Raw genomic sequence first — 14,352 nt, 5'->3', positions numbered from 1 at the left:
CTTGGTTTTGTGGTTGCTTAAATGGAAATGTAAAAGGAAAAGTGGTTCTAACAAATATATTACTGTAGGGCATATATCAAATTTAGTTGTGCCATTATTAGATTTGTTTTGTTCTTATTTTACAATATATGCAATAATAATTATAATAAACAGTCTGCTTCATGTTGCTTGATGATGATGATGATGATGATGGTTCAGGTGTGGATGTAGAATGCGGTAACAACATATGACTCACTCACCTTACAATTTTTGTATAGATGAGCATCATAGGGGCTGTAGTTCAATTACAACGGAAAATGCAACTTTATACATAAGTAAAGATATTTTTGTATTATTTTTAGTGTGTTGCCCTACAAAGCTAAAAACATCAAGTACTAAAAGTTAATTCATGAAATCCTAGGTTCATTAGTGTTCAGGATGCTGATAAACTGGAAAAGTGTTCCGTTCTGAACATAGTAAGTGTCCAGTTCTCATCAGTTTGTGTTGATAGTAAAAATAAAAAAAGCACATTTGGATATGAGAGCGTTTTACTGAAGCTGACACATTCTGTTTCTCTGACGCACACATGGAAAGACATTTACTTAAATGTAAAAGCATATCCAGTGGCTGCTACACTTATGCTTTTAAATGTGTGTTTCCCTAAAAGCCAAATATAACGTGGCTGAAACAGGAGCAACATGAAATATTTAAGTGCCAGGAATAAACAGCAGTATAGGTGTGACAGATAATACATATGAAATGCAGTACAGCAACTCGTGGAATAAAGCACCTCAAGGAATACTTTTTCTGGCGTCAAAATTCAAATGTGGCATCCTCAGTGCTGCATATTATTCTAAACATGTAGATATTAGAAAAAAATGCCCATCGCTGGATTGTGGTTCTTGGGGGGGGGATATCGGTTCTCATGACTCACCTATGCATTACGAAGAACCAACCTCCGTGAACTGCCTTTGCAAGAAGTGCTAAGCTAGCGTTAAGTATTATGAATAATGTATAGTCAAATTAAGATGCCTTTCAAGTATCTCACCACATTAACTATGCATTACGCAGGGCCACATCAGCCCTTCTTGTTGGGAACTTTCACGAGGCTTAGGCATTTATTATTCATAATGACGTCGGTGAGTTCAAAGGTCAGCATGTAAACTCCTGGTATAGTGAGCATTCCCTGTTGAATGATAGCCTGGTTAACTTGCTGTATATGCAGTGCGTTTGTTAATAATTCTATATCTGTGCATCATTTTTGGTCCCGACTGTGGGCCTGAATGCTGAAAGATGAAAAATGCTATGGATGACATTATAGTAGAAAGTGATGGGGAGTATAAATGGTGGAAGGTGGGTTGGACAGGTTACTGGCAGAGATGGGCAAGAACATGTATAGTGCTCTTTTTACAACCCATTCCATTTACTAACCTACAGTTAGCTAATAATATTTGACACTACCTGGAACAGAACTAGGATGTCACAGCCATCTCTTGATATTTTGGTTTACTTTTCACCATGTCCTTAGTGCTGTCTTACATGTTACACGGCTATCATCATATTATGTAGCAATTATACAGCCTATTTACATGTATTGAAATATTAACCGTGGAATTGTGTAGTTTTGATGTGGAGTGACTTACCTATGATTGCTGCACATTTTTGACCTCAGTGTGATTCCTGTATTCGCCGGCGATTTTGAGATTTGCTGCCTATTCTATTGAGTTTTATGTTCCAGTGTTCCTTTTAAATAATCAAATTCCATGTACCACACACATGTCTAAGGACGGCATGTTGCTGATGAATATCATGAAGTGGGCTTATTGTATCAGCTGCCGTTATTGGGGGGGGGGAACTATTTCATATAATAAATTGGTTGCTCTAGCAACAACATTAATAACTCAACAAGTCCATTAAAACTGAGTTGCATAGGTACGGCTTACATATCACTTTTAATTAATAGAAGAAGGTCTCTGCTTGCCAGAAATACCTTCTTTTCAGTAAAAATAGCAAAATCAGCTATTCATGGCTTTCCTTTTGAAAATCCGCTAACTCCACAGAGAAAACCGACTTTGGCTGCCTCCTGAGAGGTCTGCCTGAATGCCAGTGTCAACTTTGTCGTAAGGCAACAGTAAAAACAATTTTGCCCTTTGAAACGTGTCACAGCAGTGGCATCTAACACCGATGTGTGCATTCAATGCAAAAGCATAAAAAAAATGACAGATTTCTTTTTCCTCCTCTTGTCATTTCTTGATTTGAGTTGTTTTTATATTATGTCATTCTGACATATCTGCCCATGTTTATACTTTTTTTTTTTATGGCTATGGCAGTTATTGGTAAATTTCATTGAAGCTTATAAAAATATCTGGCTATTGTTTGCTAGAATTGTGCAAAATCATATTTTTGGTTTTTCCTGGTCTATGCATTCCATTCAAGTCAAAACTCAAATGCTTCTTAACCTATTGGTAACAAAATACATCATTTTGGGTACAGTTATATCAAAATTTGATTATAGATACTTGATAACAAGAAGGAAAAAACCACTGCAGTGTCAATCAAATGCTTGTAAGGATTTAATTATATTCACATGGAGCAAAACACACCACAACAGAACAAAAACAGAAGCTTGACGCGTTTCGCACTTACATGCTTAGTCATAAGTTGCTCCTGCTTGTGCGTACGTCTAGACTGCCAGGATCTCTCCAACGTTGGTTTTTTGAATACTTTATAATGAGAGTTTGCCCAAATTTAAAGCAACACATTGCTTTAAAGACCATCCTGTTGGAATGTTTCAAATTATGATTATCCTTGTTAATTCTGTCTATTCTACAACTGCAGTGACATCACAGAAGTCAATTAGAACTTTGATGGCTGATGAGTGAAGTACAGTCTTTTGTAAGAAATAATGAAAAATATGTTAATAATACTGTTTTATGTGCAAGTTTTAATAAAGAATATAGAGCGTGTCTAACTTGGGCTTTTTTCATGTTCCAAGTTGAATTAAGTATCGAAGCCTTGATTTAAGCATTTTACTCCCTTCCAATGTTAAAAAAAAGTAAACCTGCAGAATTCTACACTTCCTACAAAATTACAATAATCTAAAAGTAACCATATTTGAATTACAATTGACAAGTGGTATCTTTAATACCACTGAAATTGATAGTTTAAAGTGAGGGAAGTTACTAAGGGCAACCGGACAGAAAGAGCATTCCTACATGGAAGTCATTGAGAGCGACTTTATTAACTTTAAATGAAAATACTGTGAAAGTTTGCGTTTGTTACATCTGAAAAGCCCCTGACAGATTAATGGACAAAGAGCTAGGATTGTCATTTACAGATTAGACTGAGCTTTGTCATGGTTGGTGGTCTTTAAAGAAAAGAACAATTTGTTTTCTAGTTAATAGCATTTAACAAGCAATTGTGGTTCAGCAAGAGCAAAACATAATATTGCAACATGGGGCTGATTGTGTTAATTCACTCACAGCTGAGCGAGTGAATGTTGAGGATTGTACTTAAAACAATGGAGGGGCTGCCAAAAAAGATTGCAAAAGATATTGTCGGAATGCAACAGGATTGTCACTATGGTTCCTTTTATATATACGTTGCTTCTTTCTGTGTATAAATGTTTTTTATGTTTTCTTCTGCTTTGAACCTGAAACATGTGTTTTAATCAAATCTTGCTTTTCTGTAAATCAGTCTAAGCCCAACTTTAGTATATAAACAGTAATGCACACTTCGAGATACGGCTTTACCATTTATCTCTGGTCCGAACTTGGTATAGGGCCATTTTCTTGCAGTTGACTCTCTGCAGAACAATCCTTACTTAAAAGTTGACACTTGGTTGCTTTCTTACTTATTTCTCCACGCTGTTTATGACGCCACACAAGTAATGGTTATTGGCATGCTGGCCGCTCGCTGAGAAAAAAAGACTGGGTGGCAGTGTATGTGGAGCACATAGAAGCTAATAGTATTCTTAGCCCATTCTAATACATTATTGGTGTTTAACTCTGTGAGTATGCAATATATTTTAGAATAATCTTATGATGTTATATTTTATATTATAAGGAAAGGTAACCCACCCTACATAATTGTGACTGCACTAATGTATAAATGCAGCAAAATATAATTGCATGAAATGGTGTTACCCCTTCTACCCCCACTTACCTACGAGGCTCCTATGCTGAGCTCCAGTATATTGTTGTGGACAGAGAAAAGCCACTTGCATGTGGCAGTGATAGTGATCCCTAGTGACTGATGTGTCTCCATCTGTTTGTGTGTGTGGAGGAGAAATAACTTAAGATGGCTGACATTCACAGTCCATCTAAGGAATAGCGTATAGACAATTTGTCCCTGCTTGGAAACAGCAGTTAAGAGGCCTAATAATCATAATTTTTAGCAAGAGGTAGCAACTTTAGGTGCACGGAAATTGAACAGTGTAATAGCACCATTTTACTGTTCTGAATAAACCATTGGTGGTTACACTATTGAGTCTTCCTGGTGACCTACAACTATACCAGGGAACTTTTAGGCTCCGACTATCCAGACCCCTCCCCTTGCAAGAAATGGTTGGACGGTCTTGCTGATGTCGGTTGGTGGTCCCGCTAATGTCAGTGGTTGGTCCCGCTGATGTCTGTTGGTGGTCCTGCTGATCTCACTGGGTGGTCCCACATGCAGAAAAAAATTGTTGCTGGGAAAGTGGGTCTGGAGTGAGGTGTGCAGCTCCTGCATCATGGAGTTTCCCTGTGGTGACTCAGAGAAGCAGCACTTCATCCAGACTCTCCAGGCAAAACCCAGTGAATTCCCAGGTATGCCTACAAATGAACTTTTATTTAAATTACCATGCATGGCTGGTGAACTCTGCACTGATGTATGATAAGAATTTAAATTACAGTGGTCCACTGCATGTGTGACACAGAGTACGTTCATTATGCTGCCTGTGTCTGCTCGGTACATTGCTTCATAGTGTAGATGTATATTGTGGATATGAAGAATCACTCCATATAAAGGGATGCACCTTATGTATAAGTATTTGTTGACAAAAGGTGGTGGTTTTACATCTACAAGAGAGACTTTATTCTGAGATCCTAACTGTTGAAGTTGGGTTTAAAGGGAAATGTGGCGTACTTAATTTCTCTTTTAAATCGAATAGGGCAAACTGATTGTAAGCTCGTTTGAGCAGGGCCCTCCTCACCTGTTGTCTCTGTAAGTCAAATTGTTATGTTACATACTACTTGTTATGTCCTGTCTACCCATTGTACAGCGCTAAGGAATTTGATGGCGCTATATAAAACAATAAATAATAATAATAATATGGCCTCGTTGGCACTCCAAATGATCTCTGGTGACATTCCCTCTGTAGAATTTGTATACAATGAATCTGTCAAGTGTAATGAAATGTAGAATGTATGAGTTGATATGCTATGAGGGTGTAATTTAAATGCCACAACCCCCCCCCTGCATAGGGGTGTGTTTTCCTAATTGACAGAGTAATAGGGGCATGGTTAGACCCAGAGATTGGGTGATTTAACTGTTTAGCACTCCGTATAACACACACCGACACGTACCAAAATATAATCGATCCTATAGTACATGTTGTGTGGGGAGGAATATAAGGAGAAGTCTAGAGCATTGAGCTTAGGCACTATGCGGCCTTCTTAGATGTGCGACATACCACGACACCCTGTAAATCTTACTCTTAATATAAGCAAGGTCTGTTTTTCTTAAAAGGAAAAAAGTCTAATGCCATTTTATCCATTTTATCCATTTATCACCACATTGCTAATGTATAGTTTGATGTTGAAACTTAATGTTGGGTATGTACTAAGGGAAGAAGATCCTGCTCAAAAATGTATTTTTCAAGCCTCATTTTGTGGAAGAACAAAAGACTCACAGCAGTGAAATCTGTATTTCTGCATTATGCATAACCAAATGACACTGAATGGTCGCTGTCTATCACAGCTTTCATCTTGGGTGTATAATAATATTTACATAGCCTTATGACAATAGAAACACATAAATTCAGACTGCATAATGTTCCATGGGAAATACAAAGTAAACAAAACATCATCTTTGTCATCATCCGGTAATGAAATTCGACAAGATAATGTTACAGTATTACTCAGAATGGCACACAGTACAGGCTTTATAATTAACCATAAATATATTTACCCCATTCACAACCCCAACTATACAATGAAATATTCAAAATTTTCCAATAACTATTGAGTATAATTTGCAAAAAAAAACAAACACAAAAATATCTTTTAGGTAGTATTTTTTCCCTTAATTCGAGCCATTATACAGTATTCTTAGCACAATTTAAAATCACTCAACTTTCTTGTTCGAAATCTGCTCTTTTGTAATAAGGCTATGCAGGGCCGGCCCAAGACATTGTGCTGCCTGGGGCGAAGTGTGAAATGCTGCCCCCCCCTCACCCCGGAAAAAAAGTGCTGCAAAAAGTCTCACGGGGTGAAAAGAAAGGTAAAATAAAACATTATTATCTCCAGGCTCAGCCTGAAATTAACCCAACTCAATAAAATAATATAATAAAATATTTTTTTCAAAGAGTGAGAGCTCACCCACGGGGAAATATCTATCGCAGTGTCAGATGTGTGTGTATGTATGTATATATATATGTATATATATATATATATATATATATATATATATATATATATATATAGATATATATAGATATCTATGTTAGACATGCATTTTTAACTACATAATATATATATGTCTTTGAGGTAAAGACTATGATTGAAATATGACTTCAAAAAAACAACCGAACTGTGCAGTTTCTTTAATATAAGCCCCTGCTGCCAATATATATATATATATATATATATAAATATTAGACCATGTTGCCAATACATTTTATAGTGAAAAAATTGGACCCTACACAAGCATTTCCTTGGGCCCCGCTTCACGCTCCATAGCATGCAATCACTCCCTCTGCTCCAACACCACAAAATAGGTATAGATCAAATAAACAACACATAAAACAGCACATGCATGTATAGATCAACTGAATAAGACACAAACCTACATAACTACATACATAAATAATGTATGGAAACATTGCATAGTAGGGATAGATCAACACATTAACACACAAACCCAGCTTTGCATGTACAGATCAATTGAAATTCACATGTGAACTCAGCACTGAAAGCATGGAATATTTGCAGCTATACAAAAAAAATGTATGGAAACATAGCATTGCAGGTATAGATCAACTGGAAATGACATGTAAACTCAGCACCGATGGTATAGATCAAATAAACACACAAACCCAGCTTTGCAGGTATAGATCAATTACAGGCACAGATCACAGGTTGTACACCAAAAAGCCAGCCCTGGCTTCCACACACTAATTCATGTATTCTCTCACTCAATCTCACTCTTTATTCATTTCAATATAATCTACCCATCTCTCCCTCCCCATAACCTACCCCTCTCCCTTCCTAACTTCTCACAATCTACCCCCCCTTTGTACTTCACTAACCTTCCAGCAGTCCTGTGGCAAGAGTCTCCCTGCTCTGCCGGGGAGTGCACTGTTTCACTGCTGAGCGCCGGAAATGACATCATATTCCGGTGCTCAGCATTACAAGCCGAGACCGAGCTAGAGGGCTTGCAGAGGAGAGAGAGGGGTGCCGAGCGGTTACTGAAAACGTGATAAGCGAAAACCACTCGGCGCCCCTCTCTCTCCTCCGCTTTAAAAACAAAAAAAAAACGGCGCTTGGGGCGGCAAAGTGACGCCTCTTCAAAAGTGCCGCCTGGGGCAATTGCCCCACTTTGCTCCATAGCAGGGCCGGCCCTGAGGCTATGTGTTTGTTTACCAGAGATTAAATAAAAACTAACATGATAGGGTGACCACATGAGTTGTTTTAACTGGGTACTCATGTAAAATGCATTAGGCATGGCAACATTTTTCATGCAACCCTGTTTCAAGGATGTATTTAGCGCCACCACCCTTTCCTCCATGCCGCTGTCCTTACCGCTAAGTGCTGGAATATGATCTCCCTTTTAACTACCCCAATGAGCAGTGGCAGTGCAAGGATCCTGAGTGCCCAGAAGGGCAATTGTCACCATTACATGCGGTACTGCCACACCTGCCATCTAGAAGGCCTAGGCCAAAATACGCCACTACCATAGTTTATATATTTTCCAGAAGCTTCTCTTGTTAAACTGAAATTATGATTAGTCTAATCTATTAAATAAAATACTCAACAGAATTTTTGCTGTGTAAGAATTATTGACCTTAATTCCATCACAAGCAGAGGTATTATTAAGATAGGATGAAGACCAATCCGAATGAATTGTGAAATCACTCAAAGATAGTTGTGGAATAAATCTCATTAATTCTGTTGATTTTTTTTTTTTTTGTGTTTGTCTAATGTGTAGTCTTCCTGAGTGTGGACATACTAACTTATGAAGTTAGTATATGAATTTTATTTTATGGGGCTACCACTACAAAATATAGTCATAGGCCTATGGAACTGTTATACAGCAATGTCACCATATTACATAACTATAATGTATTACAGAAAATGTGTACAGCTTCCTTAATGTGTGAATAATCTACTGTATTCTTTGTGTTATAGTTAGGCCTCAGTAAATAGCATTTCTGCTCATCTTAAAGGAATCCTCTAAAGCTAGTTTGATAACAGGAAAGTTTGTGTTTGGAATATATTGAAAGGTTCAATTTATAGGTCCCCTCCTAACATAAAGGGTTGCTACCAACAGTATTTTTAAGCCATAATAATTGGCTGCTTGTGAAAGATTTATGAGTATTGACATTTACACTCTATAATGCATAAGGTGCTTCATGCTTCTGCTATATTATAATGATATTATATTCAACTAAGCAGACAACTGTATTCCAAAATTGATATTTCCTAGATGCCATTATGGTGGTACATTTATTGATTAATGCAGTCCAGATTTAGTAAGGAACATTTTTTCTTTGCCATATCCAAAAGTGTAAGTGCTAAAAAATGTTTACTTTGATAAATGTAAATCCATCTATAAAGAAACACCATTTTGTTTTACACAAGAAAATGTCCCAAATACCATTAGTGTCTCCTTTTATCTGGATAATCTAGAAACAGTTCTGAATATTATGAATCATATTTTAACAGATTTTATTAGAAACATAGAAGTTAATTTGTTCCTGCTAATAAAACTTGAAACCTTACTTGGTACATGGTCCTAGGTTTTGTCTTATATTCAGGACATCCTTATGACTATCCCATACATGTCTTATTCCCTCATTCCCAATTGGCTGTTCTACCACCTTCTCAGTGAAGCTTCTAATCTTCTAGTTTTACAAAATACAGGTGTAAAGATCACAGTATAATAGGACACATGACTACTACATGCTCTGAACTGTGGTTCGGTTAGTTTGTTTTGGACAAATGGAACATCTTCTTTCAAAAATAGTACTATAACATTGTCCTAGAAAGGAGATGCCCAAACAGGTAGCACAATAGATCCTGGCAGACAACATGCTCCATGAGAACCTATAATGATTCATTTACTCTATACAATCTAGTGGCTAGATAAAGAATAGCTATAAACACTTTAAATTTACTCCAAACCACATAGCAATTACCCCCATCCCCCTTACCAGGGCCGCCGTTGAAAATCTTGTGGCCCCATTCAGAACAAATGGTCTGGGATCCCTTCCCTCCCCATACAAGCTGCTTGGGGGCAAAGATGGCACAGGCAAGCTGGGGACAAATATGTCACAAACAAGCTATTTGGGGACTAAGATGGCACTGGGTCTCATTACAAATTGTAATCATTTCTTTCCAGACTGCCCTTTCCAGACCGTATTTTTCAACAACCTTGCTGCCGCTCTTGGATCACATCAAGTCCCAGCACACATGCGGCGTTGCAGGAGACTCGTGATGGCTTTGCCAGTAAGGGCTCCTTCATTAGCCTCCTCCTTTAGCCAAAGCTATGACCCACAATAGTGCGAGCATCACCTATGTAAGGTCAAATAACAATTATATGGGGACATATTCTATTCACTAAATGTGGGAGCTTCAGCATTATGACAGACAAACCCCTTTGAGCTTATCCTGCAAGATGGACTGAACTGGCCCTGAATAACGCATAGCTAAATTATCCTTCATAACCACCTTATGCATTATTGCAGGAGATTCCCATGATAATATATGATGGGATCAGGGAGTTGAAATGTTACATGTTTTCCCTCAAACTCGCCTTTTTACTGAATAGACCATATAGTGTAAGACTGTTCTCTGATTATGTTGTTAGAAAAGCTCAGCGTGGGCTGTCTTGTAATGATTTTATCATATTAGTAACACAGGGTAAAACACTATGCATCAAACCCTGGCAGTAGGAACATTTTACAAACTATATAAAGTCATTTATTTCTTTAAATACGCCTTCAGCTTAAAGAAAAAAATTAACTTTCAAGTAATATTTTATTTAACTTTATTTTCTCTTTCCTGGTTTTTGAATCACACCTGCAGATTTCTTTGTTAATGCAGCTTTTCTCAGAAGCCCATGCAGAGCACTCCTTTTATAAACCATTTCTTGCAAGAAATACCTGCATGATATCATTGTATTAACCTTTCCATGCAAGAATAATCCTGCAGTAACTCAACATGTTAACCATTCATCAAAAGTAGAAGCATGCAGGGCATTGATTTGTACATAAAGCATCAGCTTTCTCAATCTATCAAGTCTTTCATTAGAGTTTCATATTATTCTGTTATTTGGCAAATTAAGATGGTGTGCCCATGTGAAATGAAGCCGCACACATCGCAAATGTTATATTGATTTGTTTTGGATTTTATTGTATTTGGTTTGTTTTTAACACTGATTACTTTCTAGGTCGTAATAGCCACAAAAGATTATATTATCCTAAGGAACAACGCTACTTGAGTTTCACATTTATGGTTCTAAGTTGATGGGTCGATATGGAGACAGCAAATAAATTGATAAAAATCAATGGATGGGGTTCAGTTGTAGGGTCAGCATGCATTTGTTTAGATTGATTTTATATAAACAGAAGGCCGAAACAAGTTCTAATAGGTATGTAAGAGATATGAGACTTTGTCATTGTCCCATTGTGATTTTGGTGCTGAAAAGTGTTATATCTGATATTCTTAAATTCTTCTTATTATTATTCTTTAAATAAATTCTTGGCTTCCCTATGTAGTCTGCCAATCAGACAACAGTTAGAATTCAGTTTCTGGTCACTGGCAGCTCTGGAACAATACAAATATCCAGGATTTTTAACATATGTGTTAGAACTAACCATGAACATCTCAACTACAATGGCAGTGTTGGTAAGGATGAAACATTTAGGCGATGGTGAGGAAATAAGCCATTCTGTTGCGGTTCCACAAACATTATTGACTTCTGTTTATACCCAGGACAACCATATGTATTTTTCAGGGTTTTCTGAATCCTCAATCCATTATTATGCCATTTTAGCCAGATAATCATTTTTGGTTGCCACAATGTAAAGCACTGTATGGTAATGTTTTTTTTTATTCCTGAACAGGAAATATAATTCATTATGATAAAATACAAATGTATGTGTAAATGCATATTCCTTCATCTTTATTATTTTTTTGTCCCCAGTGCCTTGTGTTTGAAGATGCTCCCAATGGTGTAGAAGCTGCACTGGCAGCAGGTATGCAAGTAGTCATGATTCCTGATGAAAACCTGAACCCAGCTCTCACAAAGAGGGCAACACAAGTGCTAAAGTCTATGGAGGAATTCAAACCAGAATTATTTGGTTTGCCAGCTTATGACTAGTACATGCTCAATGTTAATGCATAGCTCTCGGTTGTCAAATTTCTTTGAATAAAAAATCAGAACACAATCTAGCCATTGCAATATTACTTTTATGATTAATAAAGAGAATTTCTATGTGAAAGTAGATAATTATAAATACAGTTACAATAACTGCAGGTAAATCATGTTCTACATGTTCATAATCATGTTATACAGGTAATGCCTCTCGTCAATACTTTACATCTCATAAATCCAGTTCAAATATCCATTTTATCTGGTCTTAGAAAAATCCCTGATAGCTAAAGAAAAACAAAAAAACTTGTGGTGTGCTCCCAGCTACCTGCCTCTGAATTTTTTTTTCTAGGCATTTTGCTATATAGCAGTTTCCCTGTCCCACGTTTGTAGTCAGTGAGGATGATGGACCAGTGATTTCCCCTGGCCACCCCACATCTCTGGTTGCAGCAGATACCTCTATTACAGCTCCTACAAGGCCTTTGATGCTATGTCGTTGAATTTTGCAAAGTGTCTCTTTAGGTAAGGTGGAATGGTGGTTCATCCCTGACCATTCTCTCTCCTGAGTTAGCCACCCCCCACCTCTAGCCACACCCTAATGTCTGAAATGTTGGAGTGGTACGCAGATAAATAAAAGGACTATGGTTCAAAGTAGCAGACTCCCTTCAGACTGCAGAAAATATATAAGCAAGATCAATGGCGACCATTTATTGTACCATCAAGTCCAGAGAAGCAACTAATCCACCCTTGTTAGATTTATATACAGTTGCAGGAAAAAATATGTAAACCCTTTGGAATTACCTGGATTTATGGATAACTTGGTAATTAAAGCAGATCTTCAACTAAGTCACACTAGACAAACATATTCTTTATTGAACATACTGGTAGAAAATGTGTAATGTGAACTATGCCTCACACACTAACATCAAAACTTTGCTCCCCCCTGCTATTTAAAACAATAGGCAAAGATGCTCCCCACTTTTTCCCTACCATTGTGCAGGTCTGTTCCACAAATACATAAAAATGCATAGTGACAGACAAAAATGCTATTACTGCAGTATTTGTTCTTGGTTAAAGAAGGACTTTGGTCACTCACACAAACACTTATTATATGTGAGTGCTCCAATTTGTACCCTAGGCAGACAAGCTCTTCAAGCCCTTACATGCCACACCAAAAGGTATCATTGTAAAATGTATACTATATTAACTAATTTTTCATTCCTGTAATAAGAGCTTATATAACATTTGTGATGAATATTAGATCGTTATAAACATCCACTGTCTGTGTATCCAAGTACAATAATAAAGATCAACCTAACAGCATGAAACAATCTGTGCAACATGAAATATGTGTCAATGAACATGCACTAAACATGAAATATAATTCCTAACAATTCTCTATAGAGCTCTTATTCCTTTAGTGTGTTGGATGAAAGAAAGCAGAGCTTTAGAATTAAAACACACAAAGCAATCAGGGAACAGTCTGTGAAAGTCTGCCATTCAGTACGCAAGGGAAGGGGATCTGATCAAGACACAAACATTTTACTGTGTGTGAATTGTCATGTCAGATGGAGTGGTGGACGTCTGTCATAGTTTAGGAGGCAAACCTAGTCAAATGGCTAGTGAAATAAGGGTCCAAAGCATATTCAGCATGCAGTCTACCAAATAAACTCAACATGCATTATAGAGTTGTTTCCAAGACACACTCAGTATAAAATGGAGCAAAAAAGAAATTATCCAGCTGTGACATGCTGCATGCTGTTACTGTATACAGTGCTTAGTCCTCAAGCACACAAATTTGAGTGTCTGGTAGTGCCCTAAATCTTAAGAGTGCACTCCAGGGGGAAATGGTTACTCACACGAAACACTGAAACAAAAATTAGATAAATCAAATTTAAAAATATCGGTTCACCCCTGAGTCTCTGTGTTTTTGCTGGTGTGGACTTCTTATTCTACACTGCTGTGATCATACCTAAGCCTCCCAAGTAGGTTATAGTTGAAATCCCAGCTTGAACGCAGGTGACTCAGTTAAGTGTATCTTTAAGTAATGACAAGGTTTTCACAAGGAACGATGTCAGAGCCGTTTGGTTAACACATTTGGTGAGTTAATAAACAAAAAAGTTAATATTTCAAGAGTCTCTGGGTCAGCTCATTCAGAATGTTTTCAGGTATTACATCATTCTTGGTTAAAAGGGTCAATTTGTCACTCTATACAACTGAGGGAGGCAAAGGTTCTTTAATTTCCTCTCGTTCTATTGGGAATATGAATTAATAACAAAAGAATCCATCACCTTTTCATGTTTTATATATAGATACACCAAAACCATTTTTAGATTTAATTGCCACTAAAGAAATAATTACCTCAAAGGTACTTGTAACATGGCCTTCTTAGGTTAAAGCATGGTTTTTACATGGTGATTTTTCGTACTGCAGTTGTAGGCCGACAAAAGCCTTAATTAAATTAAAACTTTCAACTGTTTTATTAAAGTGACACACTAAAATGTTAACAGCCGTATCAGCTTTATTGTTTTCAGCTAGATTGTGGAAAATGTGACAACCCAAGAAAATATATAGTATGAT

General features: G+C 37.1%; 1 protein-coding gene across 1 annotated transcript in view; it reads left to right on the top strand.

Moving 5' to 3' along the window:
• The window catches only part of PUDP (pseudouridine 5'-phosphatase), a 76,156-nt gene extending 64,308 nt beyond the window's left edge, over positions 1 to 11,848 (top strand). The window contains exon 4 of the mRNA XM_053457392.1: positions 11,605 to 11,848. Coding sequence (XP_053313367.1) covers positions 11,605 to 11,781 — 177 coding nt within the window. The 3' untranslated portion in view covers positions 11,782 to 11,848. The remainder of the gene's footprint in view (positions 1 to 11,604) is intronic.
• Positions 11,849 to 14,352: the final 2,504 nt, after the last annotated feature.

Source organism: Spea bombifrons, chromosome 2 (genome assembly GCF_027358695.1).
Source record: "Spea bombifrons isolate aSpeBom1 chromosome 2, aSpeBom1.2.pri, whole genome shotgun sequence".
Taxonomy (NCBI): domain Eukaryota; kingdom Metazoa; phylum Chordata; class Amphibia; order Anura; family Pelobatidae; genus Spea; species Spea bombifrons.
This window is presented reverse-complemented; position numbering and strand designations above follow the sequence as displayed.